The 27,434-nt window shown below is 42.5% G+C and overlaps 1 protein-coding gene across 1 annotated transcript; it reads left to right on the forward strand.

Moving 5' to 3' along the window:
- Positions 1-933: 933 nt before the first annotated feature.
- Positions 934-8,014, forward strand: LOC120058703 (chemokine-like protein TAFA-5). Its single transcript, XM_039007448.1, has 4 exons — positions 934-940; positions 1,072-1,221; positions 6,178-6,305; positions 8,000-8,014. The coding sequence occupies exons 1-4, from the start codon at positions 934-936 to the stop codon at positions 8,012-8,014; spliced, it is 300 nt and encodes a 99-aa protein (XP_038863376.1).
- The last annotated feature ends 19,420 nt before the right edge of the window (positions 8,015-27,434 follow it).

The raw sequence follows: 27,434 nt of genomic DNA on the forward strand, positions 1-27,434 counted from the left end.
GTGAGCCCGTGTGTGACAGTGAGCCCGTGTGTGACAGTGAGCCCGCGTGTGTGTATTTTTGTGAATGCGTGCCTGTGTGTCAGTGTATGAAATTAAATTACACATAGCCTGTGCGAATCCTCACTTGAATCTGATTGTGTTGTAATGCTCCTATCTAAATTCAGTGGTTGACTGGTAGAGATAAGTGTGGAGCGCGTTATGAGGGATGGAAGTGGAAGGCTACTGCTTTAAGTGGCCATGGGAGTGAATGGATTGGGAGATAGGACCTTAAGGGGACCACCTGGGTCCTCATCAGGCTTCATCACCAGACTGATAATAACTATAGTACTACCAGGTAGAAGCAGAATACACTGCAAGAGATGACTTACTCTCTGGGCTTTGTGGATGTTCCTCCCAAACCTAAACAACAGCAGTTCAAAACGAACTATAATTGTAGAAGGGCGTGCAGGGATCTTTCCTAGTATGTACCATAATTGACTTTAACAAGGCAGCTTGATGTTCAAACTCTTCTGCTACATTTGCATTGTTCACTAATCGTTGTATCGGACGTTCAGCAGGGAAGGCTGCACAGGAGAGTCTGTCTGACTCAGCTGTGTGTGAGGTTATTGACCAGATACCAACAGTGTTGTTCCTGTTGGAATTGCATTGTGGGGATGAGGTGAAATATAGTGCCTCAAGCCAGGAAGTAGAGCTAAAAGTTCACCTTCATGGAGCAACCTTGTTCATCTTAGTATTTATTTTCTGGGAAAGATGTAAAGAACCACCTATGATCTAAAGTTGATTGAGCCGGCCTGGAATTCCAGATGAGCAGGGGACTATTCCATTGATTCCAATGCGCCAGGCAAGCTCAATCAAGTGCAGCTGAAGTATTGAAATGAAAGCAAATACTATCTGAATCCAGGTCTGGATGAGAGCTTCTGCTGAATGATTGTAATGTCACGTAGACCATGTCTGAATTGGCCCCTTATTCCCTATATAGTGCAGACTCTGGTCAAAAGTAGTGCACTACACAATAGGGTGCCATTTGAGACGCACACAATGTAATGGACTCTCCCCTTGTTGTCTCTGCAGGCCAGTTGGCGGTGGGCACGTGTGAGATCGTGACGCTCAACAGAGACAGCAGCGTGCCCAGGCGCACCATCGACCGTCAGACTGCCCGCTGTGCCTGCAGGAGAGGCCAGATCGCTGGCACCACGCGAGCCAGGCCTGCCTGCGTCGACGGTGAGTGTGAACAACCGTAGTTTAATTAAGCTGTCTCTAGGGTGGCAAAATTCCGGTAACATCCCCAGATTTACCAGTAATCCTGGTTGGAGGAGTCTAGGAATTCCTGCTTATTCCCTCCTAATTGTAGGAATCTTCCAGTTGGTACAGTATATCTGGAAATGTGGGAATTTTTGCAACCCTAGCAGTTATCTCTCTGTGATCATCTTCATGTAATATAGAGGTCAACCACACAACTCTTCCCCCGTCCCCAGTCTGCACTGCTCAACAGTACATAAACAGGTCATATCTGGCATAACGTGTGCCTATCTGGTACCACACTGTCTTTGTAATACGGTCTCTTCAGACAGCTCCACATAATGCTCCCGCAACGCTGCTTAACTAAAAGAGAACTATGATTACAGCAGCAGGAAATTGATTATTACTGGCTGCCCATCGCAGCTCTCGCTGACGTTAATAGCCAGTCCATTAAATACAGACCTGTTACGCACTGGCTGCCACTATGGAGAACGGGAACGCTTTCTGTCGTCACAGAGATGTAGTGAAGACTAGTTGATTTGTGTCGAGGCGGGGTTGGGGAACTTTGCCTGTAAATGTTTTTTCCGGATGTGGTTGGTATAGTGTTGGAAATGTAGACGATTTAGAGATGATGGAACGCTGGCATATTTGACGGTTATTTGGGGTCAGGTCTGCAGACACATTTGTGTCAGTTTCTCTTTCTATATATTTCTACGACACACTCTCTCTCTCTATTTCTCCTATACAATCCAGACCTGTCTCTCTCTCCTGCCCCCTCCCCCCCCCTCCCTCCCCACTCTCTCTCTTCCCTCTCTCCCTGCTCTCTCTCTCTCTCCCTCTCTCTCTCAGTGGTCCTGGCTGGCAGGGTCTGCTAGGGGACAGATGGCCACATGAGCTCTTAGGCAGGAACAGTTGCAGGAGAGAGCTGGCCCATAGGACCTTCAGAAGCTGATAACCCTGGGCCAGCATCCAGCCTGTCTGGGGGGTGGGGGGGCTGTGAAAACAGAGAGAATGACAGGAAGGCCACCCAGGTGTCAGTCACAGCTCTCCACTCTGTAGTGCCCTATGGGCCGTGTTCTGTAGGGCACAGCGTTCTGAAACGTTTTGCAACTGAAAAAGAAAATGAATGTGTCCTATTTAGACGAGTTCAGGTAGCGCCTACCCGTTTCACTGTGTTTCAAAAAGTTTTCTCCCTTATTGGACACAACCCAGCTGTTCCAGTCTGTCTTTCAGCCAGGCTGTGCTTTAGTGCTCTGTTGGTCTCTCTGCACAAATCAGCCAGCTTTGCAAACTCAGCTTTATTTCTTTAGCCCCTCAGCAATTGGGTTTAGCTGTTACATGATATACTCACAACTATGTTTACGAATGACTGATCAATCTATGCTTTGTTACGGCTGATGGCGCTGACGATCCAATTCGCAGAGGGAAATTGCAGTGTCAGGGGCAGGATAGCTAGACTTTTGCAGCTGTTGAATGAATCACGGAGGAATTGAAAGGGAATTTGAAATGTTTTTCTCCTTAAAGCTTTTTTGACCCGTTCCCATTCACAATATGATATTGGAAAACAGTTGGTGTTCAGGCAGTGCGTGCGTGCGTGCGTGCGTGCGTGCGTGCGTGCGTGCGTGCGTGCGTGCGTGCGTGTGCCTACATAGTACCATGGAAAGACAGACCTATACAGGGCAGCGATATCCGACTCGAAGGAACAACATGATACAAGCAATTATTGAAAACATCAACAAGGGGTTATCCTTTAGCGTCACAATGTCACAATCAGGAGGGACACAAGCTCCTTTACTCTCATTGTGGACATTTGCCACTACAGCCCCTCTGTCTCTCACTCTCTTTCAATTCACCCCCCACCACCGTAAACCCAGAGGGACCAGAAAGGGACGACAGCTCATGCCAGGTCCTGAGAGGACCGATAACCTTTGAGAGAGCTTGAACAAACACACACACGCACGCACGCACACACACACACACACACACACACACACACACACACACACACACACACACTGTGAGGAACAATCAGTGTTGATCAGCGTCAACAAAGCCTAATGCTAATTCAATGTCGTCCGGACAGATTATATAGAGAACACAAGAGAGTGACCGTCATTATGATGACACCATCTAGTGTCTAGACAGATGACTTTCAAAGAATCTAATCAAGAGCCACTGATTGTGAAGAAGCTATTTCTCTCTCGCTCCCTCGCTCTCTCTCCCTCTCTCTCCCTCTCTCTCCCTCTCTCTCCCTCTCTCTCTCGCTTTCTCTCTATCTCGCTCCCTCTCTCACTCTCTCCCTCCCTCTCGCTCTCTCAATTAAAATCAATTCAATTTAAGGGCTTTATTGGCATATGTTAACATTGCCAAAGCAAGTGAAGTAAATAATAAACAAAAGTGACACAAACAATAAAAAATGAACAGTAAATATTACACTCACAAAAGTTCCCAAAGAATAAAGACATTTCAAATGTCATATTATGTGCAAATAGTTCAAGTACAAAAGCAAAGATAAATCTCTCTCTCAATTCAATAAACTTAATTGACATGGCAAGTTAAATGACTTAATTGTCTAAGTACAAATATAACAACGACCTAGTAGTAGTGGCTTTGTTATTAACGTTAAGAGCAACTACAACGGCAATAGTAATGAGAATAATAATAAGTAGAATGAATTGTAGTAGGCTTTTATAGATACAAATTGTTTGCAATGAATGATAATTTGGGGAAATAAATATTATCTTACGTATGAGTATCTGTCACAGTGTAAAAGGAAAGGCAGCTCTGTCTCCACCTCTCCCTGGGAGCAGAGTGAGCACAAAGTGGCCAGCCAGGTTTGCTTGTGACAACCGGTCTCTATGGCCAGGCTGTGTTCACTGAGTCTGTACATAGTCAGTGTTTTCCTCAGTTTTCTATCAGTCACAGTGGTCTCCGTGTGCTATCTGTTTAGAGCCAAATAGGATTGAAGTTTATTTAGATTTTTTTGTGGTGTCTTTCCAATCAGCCTCTTCTCTTGTTTCATCTCTTGACATTGTAGGGCTGTGTGATGAAATGTTTTGGGGTCGCTTGTTTTTAGATGGAAGTCAAATTGTATGGCTATTTTTTTTTTTTTTGAATAGGGAAGGGAGTATTGGCCCAATTCTGCTCTACATACGTTATTTTGATTTTATTGGGACAAACATCGATTTGTTGTTTGTCCCATTTGGTAAATTCATTATTGGAATATTTTGAGCCAGATCCTAATTGGAATTTCAATTTTAATGAGACTCAAAATTGAGCTCAGATGCATCCTGTTTCCATTGATCATCCTTCAGATGTTTCTACAACTTGATTGGAGTACACCTGTGGTAAATTCAATTGATTGGATATGATTTGGAAAGGCACACACCTGTCTATATAAGGTCCCACATTTGACACTGCATGTCAGAGCAAAAACCAAGCCATGAGGTCGAAAGGAATTATCCGTAGAGCTCCGAGACAGGATTGTGTCGAGGCACAGATCTGGGGAAGGGTACCAAAACATTTATGCAGCATTTAAGATCCCCAAGAAAACAGTGACCTCCATCATTCTTAAATGGAAGAAGTTTAGAACCACCAAGACTCTTCCCAGAGCTGGCCGCCCAGCCAAACTGAGCAATCGGGGGAGAAGGGCCTTGTTCAGGGAGGAACCAAGAACCCGATGGTCACTCTGACAGAGCTCTAGAGTTCCTCTGTGGAGATGAGAGACCCTTCCAGAAGGACAACCATTTCTGCAGCATTCCACCAATCAGGCCATTAGGGTATAATGGCCAGACGGAAGCCACTCCTCGGTAAAGGCACATGACAGCCCACTTGGAGTTTGCCAAAAGGCACCTAAAGACTCTCAGACCATGAGAAACAAGATTCTCTGGTCTGATGAAACCAAGATTGAACTCTTTTGCCTGAATGCCAAGCATCATATCTGGAGGAAACCTGGCACCATCCCTACGGTGAAGCATGGTGGTGGCAGCATCATGCTGTGGGGATGTTTTTCAGCAGCAGGGACTGGGAGACTATTAAGGATCGAGGGAAAGATGAACTGCGCAAAGTACAGAGAGATCCTTGGTGGAAAACCTGCTCCAGAGCGCTCAGGACCTCAGACTGGGGTGAAGGTTCACTTTCCAACAGGACAACGACCCTAAGCACACAGCTAAGACAACGCAGGAGTAGCTTGGGGACAAGTCTCTGAATGTCCTTGAGTGGCCCAGTCAGAGCCCTGACTTGAACCCGATCGAACATCTCTGGAGAGACCTAAAAATAGCTGTGCAGCGACGCTCCCCATCCAACCTGACAGAGCTTGAGAGGATCTGCAGAGAAGAATGGAACAAACTCCCCAAATACAGGTGTGCCAAGCTTGTCGTGTCATACCCAAGAAGACTCAAGGCTCAAATTGCTGCCAAAGGTGCTTCAGCAAAGTACTGAGTAAAGGGTCTGAATACTTATGTAAATATGATATTTCAACTTTTTTGTTTGTTATAAATTTGCCAAAAAATGTAAACTGTTTTTGCTTTTCATTATGAGGTATTGTGTGTAGATTTATGAGGAAAATGTAATCAATTTTAGAATAAGGCTGTAACTTAACAAAATGTGGAAAAAGTCAAGGGCTCTGAACATTTTCTGAATGCACTGTATCTATCTCTCACTCTCTTTCTCTCTCTCATTGAAGACCATTTTGGTATGGCTTGTCATTGGTTGTTGAAACATAGTCAGTGACAAAGCACTAGCATCTACCAATTAGCATAGTGAGCTAATATACAGTGAACTCTATATCTGTATAGCACGTTTGACAGTGTCACTACCCATCAAGCCATTTGTGTTCAAATGCACTTGAAATAAAGTGTGACTTTAAAAGATTGATGACAGTAGCTAATTCAATCTACGTTCTAACTCTCTCTCTTTCTCTTCTCTTTGTCCCCTCAGCGCGTATCGTGAGGGGCAGACAGTGGTGTGAGATGGCACCCTGCTTGGAGGGGGAGGTGTGTGGCCTCCTCTTCAACCGCTCTGGCTGGACCTGTACCAAAGGCAGTGGCCGTATCAAGACAGTCACGGTAATATGTAGCCTCACAGAGTCATGTATGAAGTCATATTGAAACATACAACTGCCATTAGCTTTGGAACAGGGATGGAGAGAGGGGGCATTTATAAGCTTTTTAAATTGTGCTGTCAACATCCTTTATAAATGTCTTTGATTCACAAGTATGATACACCAAGTGAGAGAGTTTGTGTGTGCGCCTGCCTGCCTGCCTGCCTGCCTGCCTGCCTGCCTGCCTGCCTGCCTGCCTGCCTGCCTGCCTGCCTGCCTGCCTGCCTGCCTGCCTGCCTGCCTGCCTGCCTGCCTGCCTGCCTGCCTGCCTGCCTGCCTGCCTGCCTGCCTGCCTGCCTGCCTGCCTGCCTGCCTGCCTGCCTGCCTGCCTGCCTGTGTACATGGAGAGATCCAGTGCTGTCCTCATTGTCAGGTACGTAGGGTGAAAGGTCATCCAGTGACTGCATCATGTCCGCTAGGTTTCAGTGTGTGTATTATTGTCTGTCTGGGAGGTGCAGGCAGCTGCTACACATTTCACTCTCATCGCTACATCATCTGGGTTTGACAGTTTGCTGTTTGTCATTGGCTGAAAATGCAGATTATACATACAGTATGTTTTGTCCATTAGCTGTTGAAGGACCCGATTTGTGAATGTAATAATATTGTGTATTGCCTTGGATGAAGAGCAGAGTCACTGACTGATAGACCACAATACGGAGGAAGAATGCTCAAGATGGATGCAAATGAGAAATACACGTAACGAGGGTTGAACAGACTAGGAGGGAGAGACGAGAGAGCTAGGCAGAGAGCAGGAGTGACACAGGCTACAGTTGGGCGTGCAGCTAAGCAAAGTGTGTGTGTGTGGCAGGTGGGCGTGTCGGCTGTCACATACACTCCCCCCTGTACCTGCATCCCTTTCTAAATGTAGCCATTGGACAAGTTGTTATTGGACAAGCTCTTGGTGTATTGTATAATATTTGAGGACACTAATTAGAATTATGCTAACTATACATATTTTATTTGAGACTTTTATTATTACTGTAAGTAGTGTTATTTAATTTAAGGGAGAATATAAGAATAGATGCTGTAGGAAATATGTTTTGGGATGTCGTAAGGGCTAGAGGAAGTTGCAGTCATGCATTTTGGATGAAATTGCTAGCACTCTACAAACGAAACAGCACACACAGGATGACCCAAAGGGTCACAGAGACTTGCATCACATTTAGCACATTTTTGTTCTTCTGCCAGCCGTTCCCTCTCCCTCATGTTGTTAGCTAGCACTAAATGCTTGTCGACACTAAGGACCCATTTCCCGGAACCTGGACTAATAAGCACTCTCAATGAAGATTCTCCATTGAGCTTGTTTTTTCGTAAAGCAGTAGACTTCATTCGGGTCCAGGAAACTAGCCATATTTTGACAAGCCTATGCATTAAAAAGTGTTGCTGTTGAATCTTGGACTTTGATTAATCTGATTAATCTGACCAACTAAAATACGTCAAACCATTTCGTAAAACATGGTTTAATGGCGCTGACTGCGTAAACCAGCATGCCTCGTTTCTTAATGCCCAAAGTTGCTTTGATATCCCCTGCTCAAAATTGGAGCAGACAGACTTCAGACGAGCTCAAAGGCAAAAGCCCCTGGATTTCCCTTTGGATTTCATACAGGCTGTTGTTGATACTCTAGTACATTGATTGTAATGTATTGATTTCCTCTCCAGTTGTATAAGGAGTAACTAATCATTATCTGTAAATATATGCTTGAATCAGCACACGGAGAGGAATAGTGTGTGGAAACAGGAAAGAGAAGTGGAAGTATGGATAGATGGAAGAAAAAAATGTCGAAAGAAAGATTACGAAGAATGAAAGATGACTGTTGAAATCATTTCAATATGATTCCGCTATTGTTCCCTCTTCTCATTGACATTACAATGGCCTTTTAAGTGTTGGCTCCATTTTAAGAGCCAGTGCTGTGGATTTCATGACTCTATCCACAGTAACTGATGTGTCCCTGGGCACAGCCCCCTTAAGGATAAATAAAGTGACTTCTCTGGTGCTGCCACACTCTATAAATTCATACATTTGTTCCTTCTCCTCGGCGTACCCCTCTCTTGTTCCTGTCAGAGACCCTCTCTTGTTCCTGTCAGAGACCCTCTCTTGTTCCTGTCAGAGACCCTCTCTGAACACACTCTTTTCCCTTGTCACTTAAAGCACTTTCAGTCCGTTTCCCATTTCAACTTCTGTCATTGCCTACTCTTTGAACTGTCATTTCTGTTTTAATCAGCTCCGTTTTCCTCTGCAGAGTATCTGCTGTAAAAGTAGCAGACCTGGGATGTATTGTGTACTGTTGAGGCGTAACATCTAGGTAGAATGTCTATGGATGCTCTCGAAAATGGGGTTTGATCATTTCTATCTGCAATGGTCTGGATTGTGTTGAGTGTAGGAAAGGATTGCTCACCTCGAACTGGACAAAGATTTTTGCTTTAACAAGTCGGACTTGAAGGTCCAAATCCCTGTCATTCGCATGAAGAAGAGATGAGTAAAAAAAAAAGTCCATATGCGTTGATTCAAGAATGAAGTAGACAAAATCTACGCCTCGCCCTAGTCTCAGCCAGTATGTTGTCATGGAGACAAAGTTTGGTTGTTGTTTGGGGACGTAATCATTTGTCGGCGAGTGGGTAACCCGCCTCTACCATCCGTCTTATTAGCCAACGTGCAATCATTGGAGAAAAAAATGGATGCGCTCCGTTCAAGACTATCCTACAAACAGGACATTAAACTGTAATGTCTTATGTTTCACCGAGTCGTGGCTGAACGACGACATGGATATATATAGTTGGCTGGGTTTTCCGTGCATCAGCAAGACAGAACAGCTGTCTCCGGTAAGACAAGGGGTGGCGATCTGTGTATCGTTGTCAATAACAGCTGGTGAGCGAAATCTAATATTTAGGAAGTCTTGATGTTACGCTCGCCTGAGGTAGAGTATCTCATGATAAGCTGTAGACCACACGATTTACCAAGAGAATTTTCATCTATATTTTTCGTAGCTGTCTATTTACCACCACAAACCAATGCTGGCATTAAGACCGCACTCAAAGAGCTGTATAAGGCCATAAGCAAACAAGAAAATGCTCATCCAGAGGCGGTGCTCCTAGTGGCCAGGGACTTTAATGCAGGGAAACTTAAATCCCTTTTACCTAATTTCTACCAGCATGTCACATGTGCAACCAGAGGAAAAAAAACTCTAGACCACCTTTACTTCTACTACACCAGATCCGACGCTCGTCGGTTGTGGCAGGGCCTGCAAACTATTACAGACTACAAAGGCAAGCCCAGCCGTGAGCTGCCCAGTGGCACGAGCCTTCCAAACAAGCTAAATTACTTATGCGCGCTTTGAGGCAAGCAACACTGAAGCATGCATGAGAGTGCCAGCTATTCCGGACGACTGTTTGATCACGCTCTCCATAGCCGATGTGTGTAAAACCTTTAAACAGGTCAACATTCACAAAGCTGCAGGGCCAGATGGATTACCAGGATGTGTACTCAGAGCATGCGCTGACCAACTGGCAAGTGTCTTCACTGACATTTTCAAACTCCTTGACCGAGTGTGTAATACCTACATGTTTCAAACAGACCACCATAGTCCCTGTTCCCAAGAACACCAAGGTAACCTGCCTAAATGACTACTGACCCGTAGCACTCACGTCTGTAGCCATGAAGTGCTTTGAAAGGCTGGTCTTGGCTCACATCAACATCCCAGAAACCCTAGACCCAGGCAACAACACATCTGTCACGCTGATTCTCAACATGGGGGCCCCTCAGGGGTGCGTGCTTAGTCCCCTCCTGTACTTCCTGTTCACCCATGACTGCATCGCCAAGCACAACTCCAACACCATCATTAAGTTTGCTGACGACACAATGATGAGACAGCCTATAGGGAGGACATCAGAGACCTGGCAGTGTGGTGCCAGGACAACAACCTCTCCCTCAACGTGATCAAGACAAAGGAGATGTGGCATGGGTCCTTTGATCTTCAAAAGGTTTTTACAGCTGCACCATCAGGAGCATCCTGACTGGTTGCATCACCGCCTGGTATGATAACTGCTCGGCCTCCGACCGCCAGGCGCTACAGAGGGTATGGCGTTCGACCAAGTACATCACTGGGGCCAAGCTTCCTGCCATCCAGGACCTCTATATCAGGCAGTGTCAGAGGAAGGCCCTAAAAATTGGCAAAGACCCCAGCCACCATAGTCATAGACTGTTCTCTCTGCTACTGCATGGCAAGTGGTACCAGAGCACCATGTTTTTGACCAAAAAACAGCTAATCAAATGACTAGACAGACTATTTGCTTTGACCCCCCTTACACTGCTGCTACTCGCTGTTTATTATCGATGCATAGTCACTTTACCCCTATCTACATGTACATATTACCTCAATTAACTTGACTAACCTGTACCCCCGCACATTGACTCGGTACCGGTACCCCTGTATATACTGTAACCTCGTTATTGTTGTTTTATTGTTACTCTTTTATTTTTTTACTTTAGTTTATTTAGTCAATATTTCCTGAACCCCTATTTTTTTTTTAACTGCGTTGATGGTTAAGGGCTCGTTAGTAAGCATTTCACGGTTGTATTCGGCGCATGTGACAAATAAAATGTTATTTGACTACACATCAATTAGTCACAGTTGGTACCCCCAATAGTATGTCCAGTGGCATGATCATTCTAGGTTATGACGATACATATTCAGTCTCCATTGCTATCAGTGGTGTAAAGTACTTAAATAGAAAATACTTTAAAGTACTACTTAAGTCATTTTTTTGGTATCTTTACTTTACACCCCTTTACTATTTATATTTTTGACAACTTGTTCTAATAATGTTATTTTTACTCCATACATTTTCCCTGACACCCATACGTACTCGTTACATTTTGAATGCTTAGCAGGACAGGAAAATGGTCAAATTCACACACCTATCAAGAGAACATCCGTGGTCATCTCTACTGCCTCTGATCTGCCGGACTCACTAAACACAAATTCTTTATTTGTGAATGGCGCTGGAGTGTTGGAGAGTGCCCCTGGCTATCCATAAATTAAAAACAAGAAAATTGTGCCATCTGGTTTGCTTAATATAAGGAATTTGTAGCGAATTATACTTTTACTTTTGATACTTAAGTATACTTAAGCAATTACATTTACTTTTGATACTTAAGTATATTTAAAACCAAATACTTTTAATCAAGTAGTATTTTACTGGGTGACTTTTACTTGTGTCATTTTCTATTAACGTATCTTTACTTATACTCAATTGAGTATTTTTTCCACCACTCACCGCTATGCTTACACTCCCCTACGTATTTATTTGGACAGTGAAGCTAAAACGTTTAATTGATATACTCCAGCATTTTGGATTTGAGATCAAATGTGCGTGCGGGCGTGCGTTTTCCACGGCTTGGTCTGATAGCATGCTCTCTGGCATGTTGTGTATTTGGGGGCTGAATAATAGTAGCTGTACTGGTTGTAAGTTGCTCAGAGCTGGATGAGTCTTTAAATGAATAATCCAACCCGCTGAAGGCCACCCTAGGACGCTAGCACATCACTGTGCAGTGCAGTCCACTTTTGATGGGGGAAGAGGGGGGTTGGTGAAGGAAAAGGGGTTTTTAGTCATCGCTGTGATGGCAAAGTGCCTGCAGTGTCTACAATGGCTGGGGGAACTGTGAGGGTGAGAATGATGTCCTCGTCTGAACTTCCGCTAGTGTTAATCAGTGGCAATTTTAGCATGTAAATCTTGGTGGGACAAACTGAACCAAAAAATGTATGCATGCCAGCAAAGCCACTACACAACACAACACTAAACAACACTATAACGGTGACAAACGGTGCCCATAAACTGTTAGGACCTACATAAAGCTGTTCCAACAGCAGGGATTTATTTTCAGCACCATGGAGTGAATCCTTACCACTGCTACACCTGGCTATCAGCGGAGCCTTGTCTGGCAGCATAATAGATCATTCAGCCTCATTTACTGCCATTTAAAAAAAACATAGCTGATATGGCTGACATGCTGAAATAAATATGGTTTCTACTGACTCCTTGTGGATTTGTGGAACTCGATAAGAATAATGACGAATGCCGACATGAGTTATGACTTTTTGAACCATACACAAACATGATTTCGTTTTATGTTCAGTAAATTCATAATGTTTGTTTGTTGTATCATTAACACTTCGCTCTAAGTATAAGCAAGTGCAAGCAAACGATCTGCGACGAGGTAGGCCTATTCATTCAGCACTTTCAAAATGGACACCGACAGAAGTTCAGATAGATGTTAGTTCAGATAAGGCCTCAACATCTTGCGGAATTTAACTTTACTCTTCTTTAAGTCACCACACATACAGAGCGAGAGAGAGAGAGATGTGGTTAGCCTACAATGTCAAGTATTTTATTAGGCCTATGTGGTCTAAGGAAAACTAAGGAAAATACAATCATGAGGATCCACTTTTATAGACAATATACCAACACAAACAAAACAACTGTCGCAATATCAACTGGAATTACATGGTTCTATTACTATACTTTTTGTTTTAAAAAATTATAATAATTGGAATGGGAAGAGACTGTTACTGGCAAAAATGGTTACAGACCCAACAACATTATATAGTATCCCCTCCTCATGGTTACAGACCCAACAACATTATATAGTATCCCCTCCTCATGGTTACAGACCCAACAACATTATATAGTATCCCCTCTTCATGGTTACAGACCCAACAACATTATATAGTATCCCCTCCTCATGGTTACAGACCCAACAACATTATATAGTATCCCCTCTTCATGGTTACAGACCCAACAACATTATATAGTATCCCCTCCTCATGGTTACAGACCCAACAACATTATATAGTATCCCCTCTTCATGGTTACAGACCCAAGAACATTATATAGTATCCCCTCCTCATGGTTACAGACCCAACAACATTATATAGTATCCCCTCCTCATGGTTACAGACCCAACAACATTATATAGTATCCCCTCTTCATGGTTACATACCCAACAACATTATATAGTATCCCTTCCTCGTGTGGAAAAGCACGAGCTAAATTATAATACACAAAGTAAGCAAAACCAATTAAATGCATCATTCCAACATTGCCTAAAATGATTAATAAGATACTAATGAGATATATACCTATATAAGATATATATATATAAATAACAATTGAGATGTACAAACTATGGCATAAGGGAACGATGAGCGTATAAGAGGCGTGCTGTAATTTCTAATAAGACATTTGAGCGAGGTAGTCGCTATCTGTTCAGGACTTTTGAAATGGACAGCGACAGAAGTCAGAACATAGGATGTTCTTACAGTATTCTATAACGGGGGCATATCAGCAGACAATGAAAGCTCCCTAAAAACAGGCTATAGGCTACATGTGCACCACCAAGTCAGAACAGTAGGCTATGTTCTGAGGGGGAGAGGGACCAAAATCTTAAGGTGAGACACATGGGCAACTAAAAGCTTACTACACAATATACACTTAGTATTACTTTCTTAGCTACAGTATACATACAGTATATCCCTTTTGGGACTCACCGTTGTTGTGCTGTGCTCACTTGAACAGGAAGGTCCTTCATGTGTCATCAAAGTCTGGCATTCTCTGGATGAAGTCATGATAGATTGACAGCATGGCCATTGTATTCAACCTTTTCTGGCCCGTGGTGTTGCGTGTGAATGTTTATCATTTTAAGCTTGGAAAATAGACCCTTTCTGACAGATGTTTTAAACCCTTAAACCCAGACTTGGACCACACACCCTCTCCACTGAATAGCAGGCAGGGGGAAGCAAAATAGTGATTGCTTTGCAATGCATGCAGTTAGCCACTGATTCCTTCCAAACCACTCATTGTTGAAAATTTGCCAGTAGATTGTCGACGTGATTCATGATGTCGACTGCTTGTCTAGCTAGCTAAGGTTTTGAAAATGTGATGTCCAATCAAAGCTAGATATACCGTGATTTGACAATTTTATCTGTGGCCAATGACCTTGAGTCTTCTTGGACCAGCACTTATACTGTAAATTTATGGCAGCACCCAAGGGGGCTTGAACTGCCTAGCTCTCCCTGTAGATTCTGCGGTGACGTAATGTCCCCATGAGTAGCAGAAGACTGAACCAATCACTGCGCAACTAGAGAAGATTACCAACGCCTACGCTCTGTGCTTTTGCTGGCTGCCCCTCCACCACAGAAAGCACTGAGCTAGGCTGAAACACCTGCATTTTGAAACTGCCTTACTCAAGAAAGAGATCATGTTTGTATGCGGCTTTATTATCTCAGAACTAAACAGGTGGGGCTCAAAACAGCTGTGGCTCTGCCCTGAATGACAGGTCGCCACTGGTGTTAATATAGTGATGCCCCAACTCTGGCGCAGTATACCCCTACGCAGTATGCAACCATGCTGTTAGGGGTACTTCAAATCAAAGTGTATTGGTCACGTACACAGACTTGCTGACGTTATCGCCGGGGCAGCGAAATGCTTGTGTTTCTAGCTCCAACAGTGTAGTAATACCTAGCAATACAAAACAATACACACATAATACAAAAAGTTAAAAGAAAGAAATTAAGAGATGTCAGAACGAATCCAATTAACAACCCAAATAGCACTGTAACAGTAAGCCATATGCAATCTATACATGTATACAACGGATTAATTTAGAGCAGATATACTAAGAATGATATGTTCAGCAGTAGATATACTAAGAATGATATGTTCAGCAGTAGATATACTAAGAATGATATGTTCAGCAGTAGATATACTAAGAATGATATGTTCAGCAGCAGATATACTAAGAATGATATGTTCAGCAGTAGATATACTAAGAATGATATGTTCAGCAGTAGATATACTAAGAATGATATGTTCAGCAGTAGATATACTAAGAATGATATGTTCAGCAGTAGATATACTACGAATGATATGTTCAGCAGCAGATATACTAAGAATGATATGTTCAGCAGTAGGTTATACCAAGAATGATATGTTCAGCAGCAGATATACTAAGAATGATATGTTCAGCAGCAGATATACTAAGAATGATATGTTCAGCAGTAGATATACGAAGAATGATATGTTCAGCAGTAGATATACGAAGAATGATATGTTCAGCAGTAGATATACTAAGAATGATATGTTCAGCAGTAGATATACGAAGAATGATATGTTCAGCAGTAGATATACTAAGAATGATATGTTCAGCAGTAGATATACTAAGAATGATATGTTCAGCAGTAGATATACTAAGAATGATATGTTCAGCAGTAGATATACTACGAATGATATGTTCAGCAATAGATATACTACGAATGATATGTTCAGCAGTAGATATACTAAGAATGATATGTTCAGCAGTAGATATACTAAGAATGATATGTTCAGCAGCAGATATACTAAGAATGATATGTTCAGCAGTAGATATACTAAGAATGATATGTTCAGCAGTAGATATACTACGAATGATATGTTCAGCAGTAGATATACGAAGAATGATATGTTCAGCAGTAGATATACGAAGAATGATATGTTCAGCAGTAGATATACTAAGAATGATATGTTCAGCAGTAGATATACTAAGAATGATATGTTCAGCAGTAGATATACGAAGAATGATATGTTCAGCAGTAGATATACGAAGAATGATATGTTCAGCAGTAGATATACGAAGAATGATATGTTCAGCAGTAGATATACTAAGAATGATATGTTCAGCAGCAGATATACTAAGAATGATATGTTCAGCAGTAGATATACGAAGAATGATATGTTCAGCAGTAGATATACTAAGAATGATATGTTCAGCAGTAGATATACTAAGAATGATATGTTCAGCAGTAGATATACTACGAATGATATGTTCAGCAGTAGATATACTACGAATGATATGTTCAGCAGTAGATATACTAAGAATGATATGTTCAGCAGTAGATATACTAAGAATGATATGTTCAGCAGTAGATATACGAAGAATGATATGTTCAGCAGTAGATATACGAAGAATGATATGTTCAGCAGTAGATATATTAGTCAGCTATGTCAAGAATCCAGTATATACATAAATGAACAGTGTAAATACAATGCAATGTTCAATAGTAGAAATATTAGAATGAGCTATCTCGAGAACATAGTATGTACTGTAAATACACAGTACAAAATCGCATGGCAAAAGGGATAGAAATGTAGGAAATTTGCTTCCGGACCTGAGTCCGGAATATAAATAATATACTGTGCATTCATAAAGTATTCAGACCCCCTTTCCCTTTTTCCACATTTTGTTACGTTACAGCCTTATTCTAAAATTGATTCAATTATTTGTTTTCCTCGTCAATCTACACACAATACCCCATAATGACAAAGTGAAAACAGGTTTTTTGACATTTTTCCAAGTGTATAACTATTCAGACCTTTTGCCATAAGACTCAAAATTGAGCTCAGGTGCATCCTGTTTCCATTGATCATCCTTGAGATGTTTCTACAACTTGATTGGAGTCCACCTGTAGCAAATTCAATTGATTGGACATGATTTGGAAAGGTACACACCTGTCTATAAGGTCCCACAGTTGACAGTACATAACAGTGCAAAAACCACGCCATGAGGTCAAAGGATTTGTCTGTAGAGCTCTGAGACAGGATTGGGTCGAGGCACAGATCTGGGGAAGGGTACAAAAAAAATTCTGCAGCATTGAAGGTCCCCAAGAACACCATGGCCTCCATTCTTAAATGGAAGAAGTTTGGAACCACCAAGACTCTTCCTAGCTGGCCGCCCGACCAAACTGAGCAATCGGGGGAGAAGGACCTTGGTCAGGGAGGTTACCAAGAACCCCATCTCTGCAGCACTCCATGAATCAGGCCTTTATAGTAGAGTGGCCAGACGGAAGCCACTCCTCAGTAAAAGGCACATAACAGCCCGCTCGGAGTTTGCCAAAAGGCACCTAAAGACTCTCAGACCATGAGAAACAAGATTCTCTGGTCTGATGAAACCAAAATTATACTCTTTGGCCTGAATGCCAAGCGTCATATCTGGAGGAAACCTGTCACCAGCTGTGGGGATGTTATCAGTTGCAGGGACTGGGAGACTAGTCAGGAAAGAGGGAAAGATGAACGGAGCATGGTACAGAGGTCCATGATGAAAACCTGCTCCAGAGCACTCAGGACCTCAGACTGGGGTGAAGGCTCACCTTCCAACAGGACAACAACCCTACGTGCACAGCTAAGACAACACAGGAGTGGCTTCGGGATAAGTCTCTGAATGTCCTTGAGTGGCCCAGCCAGAGCCTGGACTTGAGCCCAATTGAACATCTCTGGAGAGACCTGAAAATAGCTGTGCAGTGAAGCTCCCCATCCAACCTGGCAGAGCTTGAGAAGATCTGCAGAGAAGAATGGGAGAAACTCCCCAAATACAGGTGTGCCAAGCTCGTAGCTGTCATGGTTCCACCTGTCACCAGAGGGCGGCAGAGACCGTCCTAGAGACATTAACGACACTCCGGTGTGTCCAATTTACTCATTATGATTTACCTGTTAAAAGAGGGGTGTTTTCTGTTGTCCTTTTGCAGAAGCTTGAATTGTTTACCGTGTGCGGTTGTTTCCTGAGTGAGTTTTCGAGACTTAGTGTTTGTTTTTTTCAAGTGTACTGTGATCCTGCGATTACCATTTCTCAGTAAAGTATTATGTTTATCCTTAACCACTGATTCCTCATCTGGTCTCTTCTCTACAGCTGGGTCCAACCTTACCACATCACAGGTGCTTCATACCCAAGAAGACTCAAGGCTGTAATCGCTGCCAAAAGTGCTTCAACAAAGCACTGAGTAAAGGGTCTGAATACTTATGTAAATGAAATATTACGTTTTTTTATTTGTAATAAATTTACAAACATTTCTAAAAACGTGTTTTTGCTTTGTCATTATGGGGTATTGTGTGTAGATTGATTGGGGGGGGACAATTTAATCCATTGTAGAGTAGGACTATAATGTCATAAAATGGGTATGAATACTTTCCCAATGCACTGCATATATGTGAATGATGTTTATGGGCAGTATGTGAATAGAAAAGGTGTGTGTATATCACTAGTTATATAGGATGAGCCATGACTAGAATACTGTATAGTGAACAAAAATATGAATGCAAAAATTTCTACGATTTTACTGAGTTACAGTTCATAGGAAATCAGTCAATTGAAATAAATGAATTAGGCCCTAATCTATGGATTTCACATGACTGGCAATACATGCATGCATCTGTTGGTCAGACTTTTTTTTAAGGTAGGGGTGTCGAGCAGAAAACCAGTCAATATCGGGTGTGACCACCATTTGCCTCATGCAGCGTGACACATATCCTTCGCATCAGGCTGTTGATTGTGGCCGGTGGAATGTTGTCCCACTCCTCTTCGATGGCTGTGCAAAGTTGCTGGATAATGGTGGGAACTGAAACACGCTTTTGTACACATCGATCCAGAGCATCCCAAACATGCTCAATGGGTGACATGTCTGGCGAATATGCATGCCATGGAAGAAGTGGGACATTTTTAGATTGCAGGAATTGTGTACAGTTCCTTGCGACATGGGGCTGTGCGTTATGCTGAAACAGGAGGTGATGGCTGCGGAGGAATGGTACGACAATGAGTATGAGGATCTCTGTGCATTCAAATTGCCATCGATAAAATGCAATTGTTTGTTGTCCGTTGCTTATGCCTGCCCATACCATATCCCCACCGCCACCATGGGGCACTCTGTTCACAACGTTGACATCAGCAAACCGCTCGCCCACACAACGCCATACACGTGGTCTGCGGTTGTGAGGCCGGTTGGACGTACTGCCAAATACTCTAAAACGACCTTGGAGGCCAGCTTATGGTACAGCTCTGGTGGACATTCCTGCAGGATGCCAATTACACGCTCCCTCAAACCATGTGTGACAAAACTGCCCATTTTAGAGTGGCCTTTCATTGTCCCCAGCACAAGGTGCACCTGTGTAATGATCATGCTGTTTAATCATCTTCTTGATATTCCAGCCAGACCTGTCAGGTGGATGGATTATCTTGGCAAAGGAGAAATGCTCACTAGCAAGGATGTAAACTAATTTGTGCACAAAATTTGAGAGAAATAAGCTTTTCGTGCGTATGAAAAATGTCTGGGATATTTTATTTCAGCTCATGAAACATGAGACCAACACTTTAGATGTTGTGTTTATATTTTTGTTCAGTGTAGATATAAAGTTGGTAAAACAGTATGTAAACATTATTAAAGTGACCAGTGTTGAATGACTCAATGTACATTGGGCAGCAGTCTCTAAGGTGCAGTGTAGAGTACTGGGTGGTAGCCGTCAAGTAACAGTTTTTGAGGTTCAGGTCAGGATACTGGGTGGAGACAGCTGGTGGTGAAGCTGTTTAATCACAAACCTTTGACCCTCTCCACTACGGCCCCATCGATGTGGATGGGGGTGTGCTTTCTCTGCTGTCTCCTGTAGTTATCGATCAGCTCCTTTATTTTGTTGACGTTGAGGCGCTGTCGGCTGTCTCGTCTTTGTTGGTAATCAGGCCTTCCACTATTGTGTCGAGTTGGAGACGCGCGTAGCCACGCAGTCATGGGTAAACAAGGAGTGCAGGAGGGGGCTGAGCACGCACCCTTGTGGGGACCCCGTGTTGAGGTGTTGTTGACTACCTTCACCACTTGGGGTCGGCCTGTCAGGAAGTCCAGGACCCAGTTGCACAGGGAGTGGTTCAGACCCAGGGCCAGAGCTTAATGATGAGATTGGAGGGCACTATGGTGTTGAAGGCTGAGCTGTAGTCGATGAACAGAAATCTAACTTGAGTAAACAGATAGTAATACTGGATTTTATGTAGCAGTATTTGTAGATGTAACGGAGTGAGATCGTACCAGATAAAATCACCCCAGAGCTTGAAATGTCACCAATGGTGCTGAATCGGATTATTTTGTAAGTTGTCAAGTGGGTGGTCACGTGTGTTAGCGATCAGAGGATCATTGGGTCGAGCCTGGTAAGGGGACAGTTGAAGAAGCAAAGCTGTTAGCGGCACAGTGAAGCCGTTTTTTTAAGGTTCTGATTTTTTAAAATGTATTTCTGTGATCCAACTCCCCAGAGAGTGCTAGCATCAGTATACTTTTTCAACAACAGCTGAGCCATGGATACAGCTAATGGCCTATATTCACAAAGTGTCTCAGTGTATGAGTACAGATCTAGGATCAGTTTTATTTTTTAGATCATAATGAATAAGATGACATGGATCAGCCCTTTCTTGGATGCTTGACACATACAGCCCCTGGAGCTCAGGGGTTTATGCCGTTAAATAAAACAAAATCATAGCTAATTAGTGAAAAAACTCATTAGTACATTTGTTGTATCTTTATCTTTGTCTGTCCCTCTCCCAATCTTTCTTTGTATCTCTTTGTAGCCTAAGGAGAGGACTTTGTCTGTGATATCCATGGGTTTCTTGTCCTGTGAACAGTAGCCATTGCTAACCTGCTTGTTTGGCTGGCGGTAGTGCCATCCACTGTCTCTCCCACACCTCCTCCTCTTCTGGGCCCAACTAGCCTTTTAATTAGTGTGAGCAGTTAGTAGTGCCAAGCTAGCACCACTGCCACTTCAGCACTTTAGCCTGAGTTAGTATCCCCACAATCGATTTCTAAGAGCGGCAGCAAGAGAAGGCCACTCTATTGTTGAAGTAGCAGGGCAATCATGATTCGCCTTTTGGGCGGGGGGGGTTGCTTCTTTCACAGCAAATTATGGAAAAGTGCCAAAGTCAGGTATATCAATACTTCGCTTTCTCCTCGATTCTTGTACTTTTATAATAGATAGCAAGGTCTTGGAATTCTTCTCACACACCACCAGTAGAGAATGTTCTAGGCATTCAGCCTTCAGCTGAAGAAAAATAAATAAAATCAAGAAACTTTGTGCTCAATAGATACTATAAGCTCTTTTCCCCTCTCGCCCCTTTTTTTGTTTGGATTCAAAGATGCAGTAGAAGTATTTAGCATTTAGATGACATTGTCAGAAAGGTGCGATGGATCAGCACCACTCGGAGGAGAGTTTCTCTGATAACATAGGTAGGGCACCCGGACAGACACAACAGACGACAGACACGCCAGCCGGACGGACGGACAGACCAGACTGACAAGACACACATGCAGGTGGACAGACACGACAGAAAACATTGACAGACAGAGAGACATGGCCGACCAACCAGCCGACAGACGGGTGGGCAGTGGAATACCAGCTGTACCCGTTGTTGCTGTAGGAGCTCAGAACAGTAGAGCAGAGAGGCTCCGGGGAATGCCATGGCAACTGGCGTAGCACACCCCCCCCGCAGGGTGCCCCACAGAGACATGGGGGGTGACCTTGCTCGGACCTTGCGGGAGGGGGCATTTACCACTGCCCACTGCACCACGGCCTCGACTGGCTGCACAGCCCATTAGCTTCCTGATTATGCTCAGCTTAGCCATTAGCTCCTCAGAAGTATCTCACCCCCCCGGCCCCTCTACCAGTTTAGATGCCGTCACGAGTTTCTTCGAAAATAGGAAGGAAACAACAGCAAGTGCTTTCTAGCTGTGGGGAATGAATGAGACACACAAAAATACTAGAGTAAAATGGAAAGAAAAAGTTATCTTTTACTATTAAACAACCTGCAGCAAGCATATCGTTTTCTAGATATAGATTGTTTTTCGTAGTTGTATGATTGTATTTTTATATATATATGATTCTTTTTGTTTTGCTACAGATTTATAATATAGGCTTATAGTATAGATTTTCACTGGACATACAGTATATTGTAATTGTTCTATTATGACACTGGAAGGAAGTTCCTCAGGAACCCATGGCTCAGAGACCCATATGGACCTACCTTACCTGCTAGTACTTCCTGGTAGTGTATAGTTTAAAGGTCAGAAGAAGTACAACGTTTGATAAGTTCTTAAGTTTCTGTCATCTAGCCTCAGATATAATTTAGTCTTGCCATCTTTGCTTCAAAATGGACATGTTGTATGCTCCCGGCAATTTTACTGGCAAGAAAAGCATGATAGTTTATACTTTGATAAAGGAGAGCTGTCTGTCCTGATGTTTCTTTGCCTTTCAACCTCTTATTTTCTGTTATCTTCTTTCTAGCCCTTGCCTAAGGAGCCATCGTAAGGAGTTAAGAACTCAGTGGGTAGGTGAGTCTGGATCCATCCATTTTCTCAAAGTGTATGTTGTTTCTGTTTTGCACTGCCAGCTGTCTAGTCTGTGGGGCGAGCAGAATTGCACATCTGAGACTGTTACCGTCTCCCAATACTAACTAATCACTGGAGTTCAAAAGGTAAAACTCCCATGGTGCTTATAGTAAAGGACAACTCCCACCTACTCATGGTTTACATTTTTCTCTTTTACATAGAAAATACACAATTGGTGGCTGCATTTTCCTGTGAGAAAATGGCTTTGATGCAAAAAAATAAAAATAAAAAAGACCAAAAGAAAGATCAAAGGGAGCTATAGTGGTACAAAGTAACCTAATGCAGAGGGTTACAAATTAACAAAGCCCAAAGAGGCTACTTCAAAGGATGATGTTACTTCAAATGGCTGCGTTGTTTAAGAGGACTAGGGAAATACAAGGTGGAGTTGAGAGATTTAGTTATTTTTGGACTGAGAAGGAAAGAAAACTAAAGAGCCGTATTAAGTCAAACAAGCACCCCATAACAAGCACCCCACCGCCGAAAACCTGAACTGGGGAAACAGAATTGTGTCTGAACTCTTGTTTTGTTTCACGGTAAACATTGGCTACTGCAATTTATCCGATTGCTTATTTTGTTAATTTATTCCATGAAAATACCTTTTATGTGTAACAATAACAATGTTGTTTGTCCATAGTGCAGGGTTGTGTGAATATTAGCCTAGAAAAAGACAATCGTCATAAAAGTGGGTGATATTGCCGAATCTCCATGCCTATGTGTCACAGTCTATATTCTAAGATGGATTTACCTTCTTCCACAGAGAAAACAAAATGAATCACAGACAATTACCAGAGACAGGGAGAGAATGAGAATTGGGAGCATCATAAATATTAATTTTCCAGGTGGCTTTAAATTCATGAAATTCTTTGCAGACTCATATTAAAGATTCATATGGACAATCTAGGGTGTAAAAGTTTACCATTGCCACGGTGAATTGGCACTCGGACAGACAGACACGACAGACAGACACAACAGACGGACGGACAGAGAGACAGACCATGCAGATATACCAGAAATACAAACCAAACAGACAGACAGACATACGAGTGGGCAGACACGACAGATCATTTATTACGTGGAATTGTACATTTAAATTTATGGCATATTTACAATTGAAGTCGGAAGTTTACATATACCTTAGCCAAATATATTTAAACTCAGTTTTTCACAATTCCTGACATTTAATCCTAGTAAAAATTCCCTGTCTTAGGTCAGTTAGGATCACCACTTTATTTTAAGAATGTGAAATGTCAGAATAATAGTAGAGAGAATGATTTATTTCAGCTTGTATTTCTTTAATCACATTCCCAGTGGGTCAGAAGTTTACATACACTCAATTTGGTAGCATTGCCTTTAAATTGGTTAACTTGGGTCAAATGTTTCGAGGTAGCCTTCCACAAGCTTCCCACAATAAGTTGGGTGAATTTTGGCCCATTCCGCCTGACAGAGCTGGTGTAACGGAGTCAGGTTTGTAGACCTTGCTCGCACAAGCTTTTTCAGTTCTACCTTGACTTTGTTGTCCTTTTTGCCACAACTTTGGAAGTATGCTTGGTGTCATTGTTCATTTGGAAGACCCATTTGCGACCAAGCTTTAACTTCCTGACTGATGTCTTGAGATGTTGCTTCAATATATCCACATACTTTTCCTGCCTCATGATGCCATCTATTTTGTGAAGTGCACCAGTCCCTCCTACAGCAAAGCACCCCTCCAACATGATGCTGTCACCCCTGTGCTTCATGGTTGGGATGATGTTCTTCGGCTTGCAAGCCTCCCCCTTTTTCCTCCAAACATAACGATGGTCATTATGGCCAAACAGTTCTATTTTTGTTTCATCAGACCAGAGGACATTTCTCCAAAAGGTACGATCTTTCTCCCCATGTGCAGTTGCAAACCGTAGTCTGTCTTTTTTATGGCAGTTTTGGAGCAGTGGCTTCTTCCTTGCTGAGCGGCCTTTCAGGTTATGTCGATATAGGACTCGTTTTACTGTGGATATAGATACTTTTGTACTTGTTTCCTCCAGCATATTCACTAGGTCCTTTGCTGTTGTTCTGGGATTGATTGGCACTTTTCGCACCAAAGTACGTTCATCTCTAGGAGACAGAACGCGTCTCCTTCCTGAGCGGTATGACGGCTGCGTGGTCCCATGGTGTTTATACTTGCGTACTATTGTTTGTACAGATGAACGTGGTACCTTCAGGCATTTGGAAATTGCTCCCAAGGATGAACCAGACTTGTGGAGGTCTACAATTTTGGCTTCATGGCTTTTAAAGCCATGACATCATTTTCTGGAATTTTCCAAGCTGTTTAAAGGCACAGTCAACTTACTGTATGTAAACTTCTGACCCACTGGAATTGTGATACAGTGAATTATAAGTGAAATAATCTGTCTGTAAACAATTGTTGGAAAAATGACTTGTCATGCACAAAGTATATGTCCTAAACGACTTGCCAAAACTATAGTTTGTTAACAAGAAATTTGTGGAGTGGTTGAAAAACAAGTTTTAATGACTCCAACCTAAGTGTATGTAAACTTCCGACTTCAACTGTATATGGTTTGAACTCAATGTAATTATTTTAGCATACAAAAATAGATATGGATGACTAAAACAAGATATTTGATTTAACCTTTATTTTTACAGGTTATTCTCGTTGAGGTAAAGTCTATTTTAATAGAGAGACCTGTTCAAAGTTATTCTACATAAACTGTGCTAGCCTTCATTATACACCACTTGTATTAATATGAGTGTTTATATGTTCATCTTACTTGTGAAGTTGCTTTCTTTTTTCTTATTATGAAGTCCATAGTGCGCTCATGATTCAAAGTAATCCTGAAATGACAGTGAACAACCATGAGTGCCTTGTTTACTCAACTCCATTTTTACCCCCCTTCCTCTCTCTCTCTCTACCCACCCTACCCCCATCCCAGGTTTATTGCCAGTCATGGCAGAAGGGGAACAGAGGCCAATGACCAGGCAAGCACAGTTTGTGTCCATTCGCCAATTTTGTGCTCAAACCACTACTACCCTCCCCCCTCCCCCACACCACCACCACCAATCAGAGGAGCCCTACTATGTGACAGTGACACTCCTCTGCTCCCTCATTGGTCCAAAAGTCCGTACCTGCCCATGAAAGCAACTCGCCACAGCATCGTTATTGGAACCATATCACAAACTGAATGACAAATCCTACTGTATATAACCTGTGTTGTTTCAGCACGGCAAGCAGGATAGGACTGGGAGTCTAAACATGTGTAAGGAAACCATTTCGCCACCTACCCCTATGGAACACAATGTGAAGGCATTTTTGGTAACTTGGTTTAAACTAGTCTACAGTTATTTTATGAGTACTGATACGAGAACCATTCAGGGTCTTTTCACTCACGTAAATAGTCTGTTTGGTGAAGGCGTTGGTTTGTCCTATTGAAGAGCCATGATAGGTTTGGTGGACACAGGAGGTTAGTGAAACCAGGATATGATGCCAATGGGTGCCAGTCTTTAGCCATATTTCTCCATCCTCTAAGAAACACCACCATCTGTCTTGGCTATCTGAGGGATTGGGTTCCAAGAGGTTTTGGGATGAAAATATATAGAGAAAAGGAGGAAATCCCATGTGAGTATCATGCTCTTCTCTTGTCGTCAATCTCTACAGTAAAAGAAGGATCAAATATATGATATACATTTACACTTCTGGAGGAGAAACTTTTGGATGGATTGTCAGTGACTATCTAACTTGACATTGACAAAGCTTTGTTTATCTGGTGCCTACGACTGATGGGACCGTTGCAAGTAAGGATTCCCTAATACTGTCTGTGGAGAAACCACCCACGTGACATCACTCTACTATAGGAGATCTTTATGAGACACTTACACACTTACTGACAGACTACACCTGCCTGGCTCTTTATCCTGTGTTCTAATTATTTTGTGTGTGTGTGCGTGCGTCTGGGTGTCTGTGCCTCCTGATATACACTGTGAAATGGGAAATAGTTGACACAATCTTGTTCTTAAGTTTGACACATCCAGTACTGTACTTCTGTCAGAACTGTACCTGAAGCTCACTATCTTGCAAACTGGTATAATCATGTTTTAGGGGATGCTCATTGATTTAAAGCTGGAATCCGTACTTGGTGGAGCTGCCACGTCCGTTTGCGTTAATTAAAGAAAGTTACTTCAAACAATGAGCACTGTTTTTCCCTCGGACGTCACTGCACATCATTGCACGCCCGATAGAACAGCAGAGTATTTACTGCAATCTTCTTTTACCACAATGCCAGATGCTCAGCTCCTCCGTTTCACCAACAAAACAAAAAACGATAACAAAAGCTCTGTGTCGAGCTTTAAATTTCAGCTTTAAAGCATCATACAGAGGAGTCATATGTTTTTAATACAAAAAGTGTATTTATATTGAAAGATCTATGTCACATAAGTTAAAAGCAGTAATAATAGTCAATGTGTAGTACTGATTCATTATTTCAAAGTTATGTTTTAAATTGCCTATCTTTTTATATGAAATAGATGTATGGAGGTATGCTACTTGCAAAGTGCTGCTGTTTATATTGTGTGTAATGTATACATTCACTGTATAATGTCCCATGGATATTGCCAACTTAATTTATGTTACGAGATTACGAGAGAGAGTGTGTCACAGAATGAATGAGACCATAAGGACATTGTATATCACTGAAATTGAGTTATTATTTTTCACCAGAAAGATATACTTACTGTATGTTAATTTTCTGTATGTTAATTTACTGTATGTTAATATACTGGATGCTCCTTTGAGTGACATGGGGATGAAAAGGGCCTTCCATCCCTGGGGCTAATGTAATTGCCTTTAAGTGTGTGTGCATATATGTGTGTAGGTGTGCATGAGTGTGTGTGTG

The sequence above is a fragment of the Salvelinus namaycush genome, chromosome 14 (assembly GCF_016432855.1).
Source record: "Salvelinus namaycush isolate Seneca chromosome 14, SaNama_1.0, whole genome shotgun sequence".
Taxonomy (NCBI): Eukaryota; Metazoa; Chordata; class Actinopteri; order Salmoniformes; family Salmonidae; genus Salvelinus; species Salvelinus namaycush.